The 12440-nt window shown below is 42.0% G+C and overlaps 1 protein-coding gene across 1 annotated transcript; it reads left to right on the forward strand.

Annotated features, from left to right (window-relative positions):
• Positions 1–855: 855 nt before the first annotated feature.
• Positions 856–8221, forward strand: cavin4a (caveolae associated protein 4a). The gene is made up of 2 exons (XM_061920709.1): positions 856–1362; positions 7494–8221. Exons 1-2 carry the CDS (start codon positions 964–966, stop codon positions 8067–8069), a joined length of 975 nt encoding a protein of 324 aa, XP_061776693.1. The 5' UTR covers positions 856–963; the 3' UTR covers positions 8070–8221.
• The last annotated feature ends 4219 nt before the right edge of the window (positions 8222–12440 follow it).

Consider the following 12440-nt stretch of genomic DNA (forward strand, 5'->3'; position numbering starts at 1 on the left):
TCGCTCTAGCTGCTGGTGGCTGATTGTAAACAATGTGAGGATGTGAGGACCTCTACAACCAGTGACGTCACGCGCACATTGTCTGCTTCTTCCGGTAAAGGCAAGGCTTTTTTATTAGCGACCAAAAGTTGCGAACTTTATCGGCGATGTTCTCTACTAAATCCTTTCAAAAATATGGCAATATCGCGAAATGATCAAGTACGACACATAGAATGAACCTGCTATCCCCGTTTGAATAAGAAAATCTCATTTCAGTAGGCTTTTAAAAGATGTGTATATGTATGTAATTATGATTTGTACATTTTGAGAATGTGCTTCTATTTTTAAACAAAGCAAACATGAAGTTGTCTTTATTTTTAAGTTATCTTGCCGTGATTTTTGGGAGTCGATTTTTCTCCATGTGGCCCCTGATCTAAAATGAGTTTGACACCACTGGTCTACCTGTTAGACGCGAGTGGACTCCGCCCTCTGCTGAGCGTGTAAAGAAGAGGTCCCCAAATGCTTTTATTCCTCTGGGGGGCGCATCCTGCTAAATCTGGGCGTCTACTTGTGTGAGTGTGTGTGTTGTTGCTAGGTGACATGTGTTGGTCACATGACCTTTGGCCACAGCTTGCTGTACAGTCCAAGTCTAAGCATGCTGAAAGGAGAACAAGACGTCCTTTTAGAAGACAAATATTCCAGAATAAACGAGCTGGTCTCTTGGGGAGTCTTAAGTGAAATAGTTGACATTCATTTAGTCAGCTGCTTAGTAGGACGCGGGTTTGGATGTCCATCATTCCCAAAGTGTCTCCTTACAGATTTGTATTTTTAGCCAAGCCTGCATCGCGTTCCCTTTTTTAACAAGGGTTGGGGCGCTGGGGCGGAGTCCTCCCCGTTCCTCGCGGCCCGTCCAGGCAGGTCCTTGCGGCGGACTCTCCTGGCCGCTCATTCCTAAAAGCAGGCGAGCCTCGAGCAGCAAGCAGGATGGATCAGGTGAAATACGGGGTTCAGGAGAAGCTGGAGATCGCGGGGATGGAGGACGAGGACGGGAACCCCATCAGTGCCCTCAGCATCCTGTCTCTGCTGGAGCGCGTGGCCGGCATCATCGACAACGTGCAGGCAGGCCAGCGCCGCATGGAGGAGCGGCAGCTGGAGCTGGATGACAGCATCAGGAGCGTCCAGGGGGACGTCCTGAAGCTGGCCAAGGACCACGCCGACGCCAGCGCCTGCGTGGACAAACTCCTGCAGAAGACGCGCAAGGTCAGCGCCAACGTCAAGGAAGTCCGAGCGCGTGTGGACAAGCAGAACGTGCGCGTCAAGAAGGTGGAGAGCGCCCAGGACCAGCTGCTCACCAGGAACAAGTTCAGGGTGGTCATCTACCAGGTAGCTCCCTTTGTCCTTTCCTAAACAAAAGCCCGGCTAACCGAGGTTTCTTCCATGTCCAAGTCCAGGAGAACCCGGTGTCATATTATAAAAGACAGGAAGTGATGGCGTCGCCTAGAAAGAAGTTTCTCGAAGTTCTCATTCTTCTTACATTAGAGATCGGAGAAGCGTCTCTCCAATGTTCGTTAGCTCGTTAAAAACATTGTTTTCCATAGGTCAAAGTTCGCCTGCTCTTCAAAAATGACGTCATTACTTAGTTTGGTGACCTGTCATAAAAAGGGTTCCTGAAAAGCATTGAAATGAGAACGTTTAGACCTTGGATGAGGACTTAAATCCCCTAAGCGAATTCTAGTTAGATGTTTTTCTACTTAAATGTGGTTGACATGGAAACAACCAACAAGAGTAAAGTTGACAGCTGCTGTGTATTTTTGACATCAAGTTCTATTCGCAGATCACTATGACAGACACCCCCCCACCTCACTCCCGGCCCCCGTCACCTGTCTGCCAGCATCACCGCAGCCAATCACAGATCGGGACATTTAGCTCGAATTAGCAACAACTTTATTCACAAAACTAAAGTAAACAATTCAGCTGGCCAGCGGTCAGCTAGCTTTACCGCCATTAGCATGTCAAATAGAATAAAATGGACTTTGTCATTATATTTGCATTAGAGATTAAAGACTTCAGTTTAAGGTGCAGTAGTGGGAACAAATACGGGCTAACAATAAATAACACGAGGTAACAAAGGAAAAACTAACAATTGAAATAGACTACTATTCAATAAAAATAAGCAATCCTGTACAACAGGGGTAGGGAACCTATGGCTCCGGAGCCAGATGTGGCTCTTTTGATGACTGCATTTGGCTCTCAGATAAATCTTAGCTGACATTGCTTAATATGATAAGTAATGAATGATTCCACTTGTAATCACAGTGTTAAAAATAATGTTCAAAATATAAAACATTCTCATGCATTTTTAATCCATCCATTTGTTTTCTACCGCACCCGTTCAAGAATTTGCGTTAATGGTAAGAAATTTATTTATTCTTGGTTAGTGTGGGGCTTGCCCTCGTGGGGTTTGTCAGACTACCATGGACCAACAAGAGAGCCTGTTTCAGGGTCACAATATTGTTTTATTTTTCAATAAGTCTCTCAGTTGCTTTCCAGCAATTGTATTTTTCTCTTTAGTTTTCGCTCACGCTCTGGCTCCATCCCCAACCCCGTCTCTCCTCCTGGCTGCTGCTTATAACAGAGCGGCAGGTGATTAGACAACAAGGCCCAGGTGGGCCATCTACGCACCTGTCGCTGATTTCGAGGCTGGTCCTGGCACACCCCAGTTCGCTGCAGGCCCGCAGGCCACGCCTCCTCCACAGTTAGCTCGAGAATAACAATGTTAATACAAAGAATAAGAGACCTATTATACTCTAGAAATGTTGGTCTTACTTAAAAATGCACACATTTAGTTTTGTTCTGTGTAAAAAAAAAATAATTATATGGCTCTTACGGAAATACATTTTAAAATATTTGGCTTAGTGGCTCTCTCAGCCAAAAAGGTTCCCGACCCCTGCTGTACAATATAGAAAACACTATAAACATACAAACACTGTACAGAACAAGACAAGAGTACCGGAGTAATAACAGTGTCGGACGTATTGCACTCGAAATCTACCATGAGCCAGCACACAGGAGATTAAAACGACGTTAAGAACTTGTTTAGGTCCTGACATTGAAACAATATGCTTTTTGACAAAGTTAAATCAATGTTGGGTTCTGACGTTGATTTGACCATTGACGTTTGGTCATTTCCCAACCAACAACGTGGATCCAAAATTGGACATCCATGCGGTCTGAATTAAAAAAATACCCATTAACAAATACAACTATTTTGCAACATTGTTTTAAACTTTTAAAAAAGGACATGTATGTATTATCAAAGTTGGATCAATGTCTTGTGCCTGCTGGGTAGCTTGTCAATGCTAACTGATAACATGTCAAGGTGTCACACCCCGCCTCGGGTGAAGGTAATGTAACCTTTGCAAACCGGACTTCAAATCAAGGATAGCAAGGCACGCTGTGGTAACATTTTACAAACATTTATGGAAAATCCAGAAAAGTGTCAAGGTGAACAACAGGAAGACAAAGCACCCACAATATGTAACAGTAATAAAGACAATATTAGTATCGTACATTATATATAGCAGTGGTCCCCAACCACTGGGCTGCGGCCCGATTAGTATCGCGCCGCAGAAGAATTTATTAATTTTTATTTAAAAAAAAATAAATAATAATAATATTATATATTATTTTTTTATAAATCAACATAAAAAACAATATACAATTACAATTAGTGCACCAACCACAAAAACCTTCCTTTTTCATGACAAAAATGTCCCTTTTTCATGACAAAGAAAGAAAAAAAAAAAGGAGCCCCCCCCCCCCCCCCCCCCGGGCCGCTGGACAAATTATTAAGCGTTGACCGGTCCGCGGATACAAACAGGTTGGGGACCACTGATATATACTACATTTATATTCGAAATATATATGTGAGTGTGAATGTTGTCTGTCTATCTGTGTTGGCCCTGCGATGAGGTGGCAACTTGTCCAGGGTGTACCCCGCCTTCCACCTGATTGTAGCTGAGATAGGCGCCAGCGCCCCCCGCGACCCCAAAAGGGAATAAGCGGTAGAAAATGGATGGAGATATATATATATATATATATATATATATACATTTCATATATCCAATCGGGCGGAAGGCGGGGTACACCCTGGACAAGTCGCCACCTCATCGCAGGGCCAACACAGATAGACAGACAACATTCACACTCACATTCACACCCATCCATCCATCCATTTTCTACCGCTTATTCCCTTGTGGGGTCGCGGGGGGCGCTGGCGCCTATCTCAGCTACAATCGGGCGGAAGGCAGGGTACACCCTGGACAAGTCGCCACCTCATCGCAGGGCCAACACAGATAGACAGACAACATTCACATTCACACACTAGGGCCAATTTAGTGTTGCCAATCAACCTATCCCCAGGTGCATGTCTTTGGAAGTGGGATATAACATATTAAAAATAATCAAAATGTAAATTATCCATTATATCAAAATACATATATTCACAATCAAAGGTCAAACATCAAATATATCAAAGTAAAGAATTAAATAAAACAGATTTAGCAAAATAAATTAGCAATCACCAAAACTCAGTTAACCGGTTACCACACAACATAATCTCATCAAAAATAATCACCTCAGTAGATGTTTGATGCAGAGCGAAATTCTTGCTCAGGACAGAAAAATGGCATTTTCCCCACTAAAATAGCCCATAGCTCCACCCACTAGCTGGGACCAATTTGACAGGGGAAATTAAGAAAAAACACATCTTTTGTAAATTACACCATAAATAACCATCACATGTCTAAAAAGTATTCACATAGTACTCTTGCATTTTTAAAGCAGTCATTTTTGTACACAGTGTATTCAGGCTTAGACAACACAACTTTCAAATGTCCAGTGTCCCTCTTCAACACCCAGCTCCTAACAATCATGGTTTGCCCCAAATTAGGCCTAATTAGTCAAGGCAGGTGTGCTCACTTACATAACGCCCTCAGCCCCACCCTGACTCTTTCAGCCAAACATTCAGCGCCATGGTGAGTAAGAGGTTACAATTTGTTTGTTGAGCATGCTTTCCACTGACTAAAAAAACAATGTGCATGGTTTGAGAGGAAGCCAAAGGTCAAACGGTGACAGTGTGGGGTCAAACTGTCACACAAGGTCTCTCATAAAGATGCTGCCTGTTTATAATTTACTCCTGAAACAAAGCTGTACATTAATCCCTCGTTTATCGCTTTTAATTGGTTCCAGACATGATCGCCATCAATCAATTTCCCTGAAATAGGTATCATTAATTATACATAAACTATTTTCCTAGCTAGAGCATAAAAAACGGTTACGACCTTCTTATGTTTTCCAACATTATAAGATCTCCTTAGACATGAAAGGAAACCCTTTTGTCACCTTTACATTTTAATTCAACATACTAATGCTGTGAAGTGAATATTTATATAGCGCTTTTTCTCTAGTGACTCAAAGCACTTTACATAGTGAAACCCAATATCTAAGTTACATTCAAACCAGTGTGGGTGGCACTGGGAGCAGGTGGGTAAAGTGTCTTGCCCAAGGACACAACGGCAGTGACTAGGATGGCGGAAGCGGGAATCGAACCTGCAACCCTCAAGTTGCTGGCACGGCCACTCTACCAACCGAGCTAAAGCGCCCCACCTGTCTGAGCCAATCAGTGGCCTCCATACTAAAACAGCGTGCTCTGATAGGTTTGTTGCCGTAGTGATATTTTTAGTTTATTAAGCCATTTTTATGCTTCAAAATTCTTAATTTAGAGTAGAAATTGAAGTTTATTTCTGGTCTTGTCGTCTTCATCCGGACAGAAGGGCGACACGGCAGTTCGGCGGGATCTAAAGAGACATCGGGGACGCTTTACTGAACAAAAAGTTGCTTTATTACAAGCGAGCGTCATTATTCAGGGCTGCAGCGCCTGGGGGAGAAAGTCAAAAAGCTAGGTCTCCCCTGACCTGGAGGAGCCAGTGGCTCAGTGGTTAGAGTGTCCGCCCCGAGATCGGTAGGTTGTGAGTTCAAACCCTGGCCGAGTCATACCAAAGACTATAAAAATGGGACCCATTACCTCCCTGCTTGACACGCGGCATCAAAGATTGCAATTGGGGGTTACATCATCAAAAATGATTCCTGGGCGCGGCCACCGCTGCTGCTCACTGCTCCCATCACCTCCCAGGGGGTGAACAAGGGGATGGGTCAAATACAGAGGACACATTTAACCACACCTAGTGTGTGTGTGAGACAATCATTGGTACTTTAACTTTAAATTCCTCCTTCATGTCTCTGTGTGAGTGTGTGCTAAGTCAGGAGAGCACATCCTGACCATAAAAGGAGATGTTTGTAAGTGTCTGGAAAACAACTGCGTTAAGTCATAACTGCTTGGCACTCAGCATCAAAGGTTGAAATTGGGGTTAAATCACCACAAATGATTCTCGAGCACGGCCACCGCTGCTGCTCACTGCTCCCCTCACCTCCCAGGGGATGGAACGAGGAGATGGGTCAAATGCAGAGAGTAATTTCACCACAACTAGTGTGTGTGACTATCAGTGGTACTTTAACTTTAACTTAAATGTTGGCATTAAGCAAGACAGGTAGTTTTTTTCTCAAGGATAGGGCTATCACTTTTGCATTCCAAAGTCCCTATTAGAGCCTCTTTTCCTACGAGAAGTGATCCAATCCACCTGCAGATATCAAACTAAGGGGCCTTATCTTATGTGCTCAAACTGAAATACCACTTAACTTAAATGTTGGCATTAAGCAAGACAGGTAGTCTTTTCTCAAGGATAAGGCTATCACTTTTGCATTACAAAGTCCCTATTAGAGCCTCTTTTCCTACAAGAAGTGATCCAATCCACCTGCGGATATCAAACTAAGGGGCCTTATTTTATTATATGCTCAAACTGAAATACCACTATTTAATTAAACTTGGAGGTTTGCCTTCTCCAAGTTGGATGTAAATCTTCACCCTAAACAAAACATATGCGTTAATTAATTCACTTCAAAATGTTGTACAATATGCCAAAAAACAAATATGATGTGGTGAAGCCTCAATATTGGAAAGGCGATGTGGCGAGGGACGGCTGTGGTCGTCATAGCGATCACTTCCTCTGAGGCAAGATTTTGGTGTATTGTCCAATGTGGCCTGTAGATGGCAGTTTAGAGGTGAAATAAAATAATACATATAGGTTGTCAAACTTTTTTCACCAAGTACGATATCAGGAAAATAAGTACCACTGTAATGACTAACATTAAAATACAGTAGCATAGTGCGTCCAAGTTTTAATTATAAAGGTTTTTTTTTTTTTTCAAAGTATATTGAATATTTTTGGCCACTGTAACATTACACATTTTGAACAGAAATACAGGAATATTAAATTGTGATTTCTTTGGCGTACCACTAGATGGCGCCCGTGTTACATACATGCAACTGTTTGAGAATACCTGCTATAGAAGATCTCTTATGATGATGATGATGATGATGATGATGATGTCTTCAGGGGGATGCTGAGGTTCCATCAGTAGCGATCACCAAGGGTCCAAAGGCGGTGGGCCTGGAGGCTCTGGAGATGGAGGCCGACGCCTACGACGTTCCAGCCGACCTCTCCTCGGACGAGGAGTATCTGAGCATGGAAGAGGCGGACCCCTCGCGAGCGGCCCGCTTTAAGAAGTCCATGGTGAAGAGCTCTGAGACCCTAAAAGCCGCCTTCTCCAAAGAGAACATGAGCAAGACCAAAGACAACCTGGGCACCAAGTTCCACAACCTGGGAGAGAAGGTCATGCCACCCGAGCGGCGCGAGAAGATGCACCAGGCGGGAGAACGCATCAAGCAGAGCGGAGAACGCCTCAAAGAGAACATCGCCAAGAAGGCCCCCGCTAAGGACACCTTCCGCATCAAGACCAAGAAGGAGCGCGCCGTCGCCGAGGGCCAGGAGGTGGCCCAAGAGGAGGCCCAGGAGGGTGCCCAGGATGGTACCCAGGAGGATGCCCAGGCCCAGGGAGTGGCCTACAGCGAAGTGGTCTCCGACACCAAGAAAGCGGTGCCAGTGAAGGAGGGCGCGGTAGACCAGGAGTAATCGACCAAAGAAGATTGACGCCTGCTGGTGTCCTTGTCGTCATGGGGACTAAACACAGCACCACGTTCTCACGCCACCTGCTGGCTACTTTTAGGATTGACGTGACAGGACAATATTCATGAAAAATATTGTAATTAAAAACATTAAGACAGGGGGGTGTGACCTCATGATTGACAGTTAGAGTGCAGCTTGCTTCGTGTCTGGGGCCCCATCTGTGCCCGGATGACGAGAGATTGGCTTTTTACATAAAGGGGGTGTCTAAACCTGTGTACTTAACACTTAAAGGGGAACATTATCACCAGACCTATGTAAGCGTCAATTTATACCTTGATGTTGCAGAAAAAAGACCATATGTTTTTTTTAACCGATTTCCTAACTCTAAAAGGGTGAATTTGGCGATTTAAAAGCCTTTCAAGTGTTCGCTGTCGGAGCAATGACCTTTCACCCGTGACGTTACAACGGGGAGCAATTCGCCATTTTCTCAAACACATTACACACACAAGTCAAATCAGCTCTGTTATTTTCCGTTTTTTCAACTGTTTTCCGTACCTTGGAGACATCATGCCTCGTCGGTGTGTTGTCTGAGGGTGCAACAACACGATCAGGTACAGATTCAAGTTGTTACGTGGAGTGTGCTAATCAGACATATCAATAGTCACGGCATGCTAATCGATGCTAACATGCTATTTAGGTTAGCTGTATGTACATATTGCATCATTATGCCTCATTTGTAGCTATATTTGCATCCAGCCTTTCCCTCCACCCACATTTAATGCCAAACACATACCAATGACGGTTTCAAGTACACCAGTGGTCAAAAGATGCGAAAGTCGCTCGTTTGTTCTGCACATTTTACCGACGACAGCTATCCTACGACAGAGATGGCAAGAATTTGCGGATATCCTGCGACACTCAAAGCAGATGCATTTCCAATGATAAAGTCAACGAAATCAGAAAGGTGAGTTTTGTTGATGTTATTGACTTATGTGCTAATCAGACATATATGGTCACGGCATGACTGCCAGCTAATTGATGCTAACATGCTATTTAGGCTAGCTGTCATTATGCCTCATTTGTAGCTAAATTTGCATCCAGCCTTTCCCTCCACCCACATTTAATGCCAAACAAACACATAGCAATCGACGGATTTAAGTTGCTCCAGTGGTCAAAAGATGCAAATGTTGTTTAGAAGGTGATGGCCGAATTCGTCCTCGTTGCCTTTGTCTGTTGTGATATGGCTCAATTGCTTCAGTTTCTTAAATTTTGTTTTCGCTATCTGCCTCTACACTCCAACCATCCGTTTCAATACATGCGTAATCTGTTGAATCGCTTAAGCTGCTGAAATCCGAGTCTGAATCTGAGCTAATGTCGCTATATCTTTCTGTTCTATCTGCCACGTTTGTTTGTATTGGCGTCACACAGTGACGTCACAGGAAAATGGACGGGTGGAAATACAGATAGTGAAAATCAGGCACTTTAAAGCCTTTTTTTCGGGATATTCAATGAGTAAAAATTTTTAAAATTGCCACCCGAACGCCTCCAGAGGGAGGTGTTTAGGGCATGTCCAACCGGTATGAGGCCACGGGGAAGACCCAGGACATGTTAGGAAGACTTTGTCTCCCGGCTGGCCTGGAAACGCCTCGGGATCCCCCGGGAAGAGCTAGATGAAGTGGCTGGGGAGAGAGAAGTCTGGGTTTCCCTGCTTAGGCTGCTACCCCCACGACCCGACCTCTGATAAGCGGAAGAAGATGGATGGATGGATGGAGTAAAATTTTGAAAAAAAATTTGAAAAATAAAATAAGCCGCTGGGAACTGATTTTTATTGGTTTTAACCCTTAGAAATTGTGATAATGTTCCCCTTTAAGTCACTTTTATACTCTCACTTGGTGTTGTAAGTCACGCTCGGAAGTATGTTCAAACGCAGCACACTGTCAATACCTGGATAATATTCACAAAGGTGAGTGTGCACCGACGGACACTCAGCACACTCAATTGTCGCCATCTTGGCTCCACGATGGAAGGGAAGGGGACTAATTTGAGAGGTTGCAATTCAACATTAACAGGGAAAAGAAAGAGGGTAAATATAACAGTATTCTTTCAGGCAAATGTACAATGACAGTAATTAATGTGGGACAGTACTATATTGACACACTTGGCAAAGTACAAAAGTATACTGTGCTTTTAAGAGTGCGCTCTGACTGCCCCCTGGTGGTCATGACAACGAAGGTGAATAAAATGTCTGAGTGGAAATTTTCTTTCATTTTATTGACATCAGTGAGAATTACAGTACATGCTCTTTGGTTTATAGTCAATGTTTGCAAACAAATAGAATAAACAAAACATTTTCTTGCATAAAAAATCAAGTAAAACAATATAAACATTTTCTTGAATAAAAAATAAAGTACATCAATATAAAAACGCCTTCCGCCCGATTGTAGCTGAGATAGGCACCAGCGACCACAAAGGGAATAAGCTGTAGAAAATGGATGGATGGACTATAAAAACAGTTACATAGAAACTAGAAATTAATGAGAATGAGTAAAATTAACTGTTAAAGGTTAGTACTATTAGTGGACCAGCAGCACACACAATCATATGTGCTTACGGACTGTTTCACTTGCAGACAATATGACATATATTGTTGGAACCAGAATATTAATAACAGAAATAAACAACCCTTTTCTGTGAATGAGTGTAATGGCGGAGGGAGGTTTTCTGGGTTGGTGCACTAAATGTAAGTGTATCTTGTGTTTTTTTTATGTTAATTTTTTTTTTTTATCAATAAATAAATAGAATAAGGTGAAGGGAAAAGAGGAGAATTGTTTCCTCCTATACTCATTTAATCTATAATAAGGCTCACCAAGTCCGTGCCGATTTTCACATTAAGCGTCTTAGATGTATTTTATTATGTGTTTGAAGAACAATATAGTCCATTCCAGGATGAAGACGGTCTAAGCCAATGGTTCTCAAATGGGGGTACCCGTACCCCTGGGGGTAGTTGAAGGTAAGCCAAGGGGTACGTGAGATTTTTTTTTAAATATTCTAAAAATAGCAACAATTTAAAAATCCTTTCTAAATATATTTATTGAATAATATGTCAAGAAAATATGAATGTAAGTTCATAAACTGTGAAAAGAAATGCAACAATGCAAAATTCAGTGTTGATAGCTAGATTTTTTGTGGACATGTTCCATAAATATTGATGTTAAAAACTTTTTTTTTTTGTGAAGAAATGTTTAGAATTAAGTTCATGAATCCAGATGGATCTCTATTACAATCCCCAAAGAGGGCACTTTAAGTTGATGATTACATCTATGTGTAGAAATCTTTATTTATATTAGAATAATTTGTTTCTTTTTCAACAAGTTTTTAGTTATTTTTATATATATTTTTTCCAAATAGTTCAAGAAGCACCACTACAAATGAGCAATATTTTGCACTGTTATAAAATTTCATAAATCAGAAATTGATGACATAGTGCTGTATTTTACTTCTTAACCTCTTTTTTTCAAACAAAAAAAGCTTTGCTCTGATTAGGGGGTACTTGAATTAAAAAAATGTTCACTGGGGGTACATCACTGAAAAAAGGTTAAGAACCACTGGTCTAAGCAACAGTAAGTGTGATATAACAGATTTTCTTTCCTATCCTACAGTATATCAAGGAAAATTCGGCAATAACAATCTGATACATGTGTGTCTCTTCCTCTGCGTTGTGTATTTAATGAACACAACTAAGATATAGGCTCCAGCACCCCCTGTTGCCCCTTACCATGAATTGATTAACGTGGACCCCGACTTAAAAAGGTTGAAAAACTTATGCGGGTGTTACCATTTAGTCTCGTCTTAAGAGCCACTTTGATTCTTTGGCTTTTAACACTACGTGAGTTGTGTGGTCCTCTGTCCTCTGTGTTGTTTATACACTTTGATTTCTACTTTACTGTTTTAATTGATTTTACCTTTTAAAATTGTTTTTAATCATATTTGTTTTTATATTGTTTTTTTTACGTATTGGTTTGATATTTATTCATTTTTTGTTTTTATTCAGTCATTGGTGGAGCATAATATTGTTTTTTTAACATTGTTTTTAACATGGCTGTGCAGCACTTTGGAAACTTTATTGTTGTTTAAATGTGCTATATAAATAAAGTGGATTGGATTGGATTAGTGGTCAATTGTACGGGATATGTACTGTACTGTGCAATCTACTAATAAAAGTTTTAAGCAATCAAACAAACAAGCGGTAAAAAATGAATAGCTGGATGGACCTACAGGGGTTGCTGCTCAGCTACACTTTAGTGTCTGACAATACAGGAAATACAATTGTTGTCAAAACGTGTCTGGCATCGTCGAGCCCCTACACAAATATAATAG

Source organism: Nerophis ophidion, linkage group LG14 (genome assembly GCF_033978795.1).
Source record: "Nerophis ophidion isolate RoL-2023_Sa linkage group LG14, RoL_Noph_v1.0, whole genome shotgun sequence".
Classification (NCBI taxonomy): domain Eukaryota; kingdom Metazoa; phylum Chordata; class Actinopteri; order Syngnathiformes; family Syngnathidae; genus Nerophis; species Nerophis ophidion.

Coding starts and splice junctions, on each gene's coding strand:
- cavin4a (XM_061920709.1), top strand. CDS start 964: ATGGATCAGGTGAAATACGGGGTTCAGGAGAAGCTGGAGATCGCGGGG. Junction 1,363..7,493: donor TCAGGGTGGTCATCTACCAG/GTAGCTCCCTTT, acceptor TGATGTCTTCAG/GGGGATGCTGAGGTTCCATC.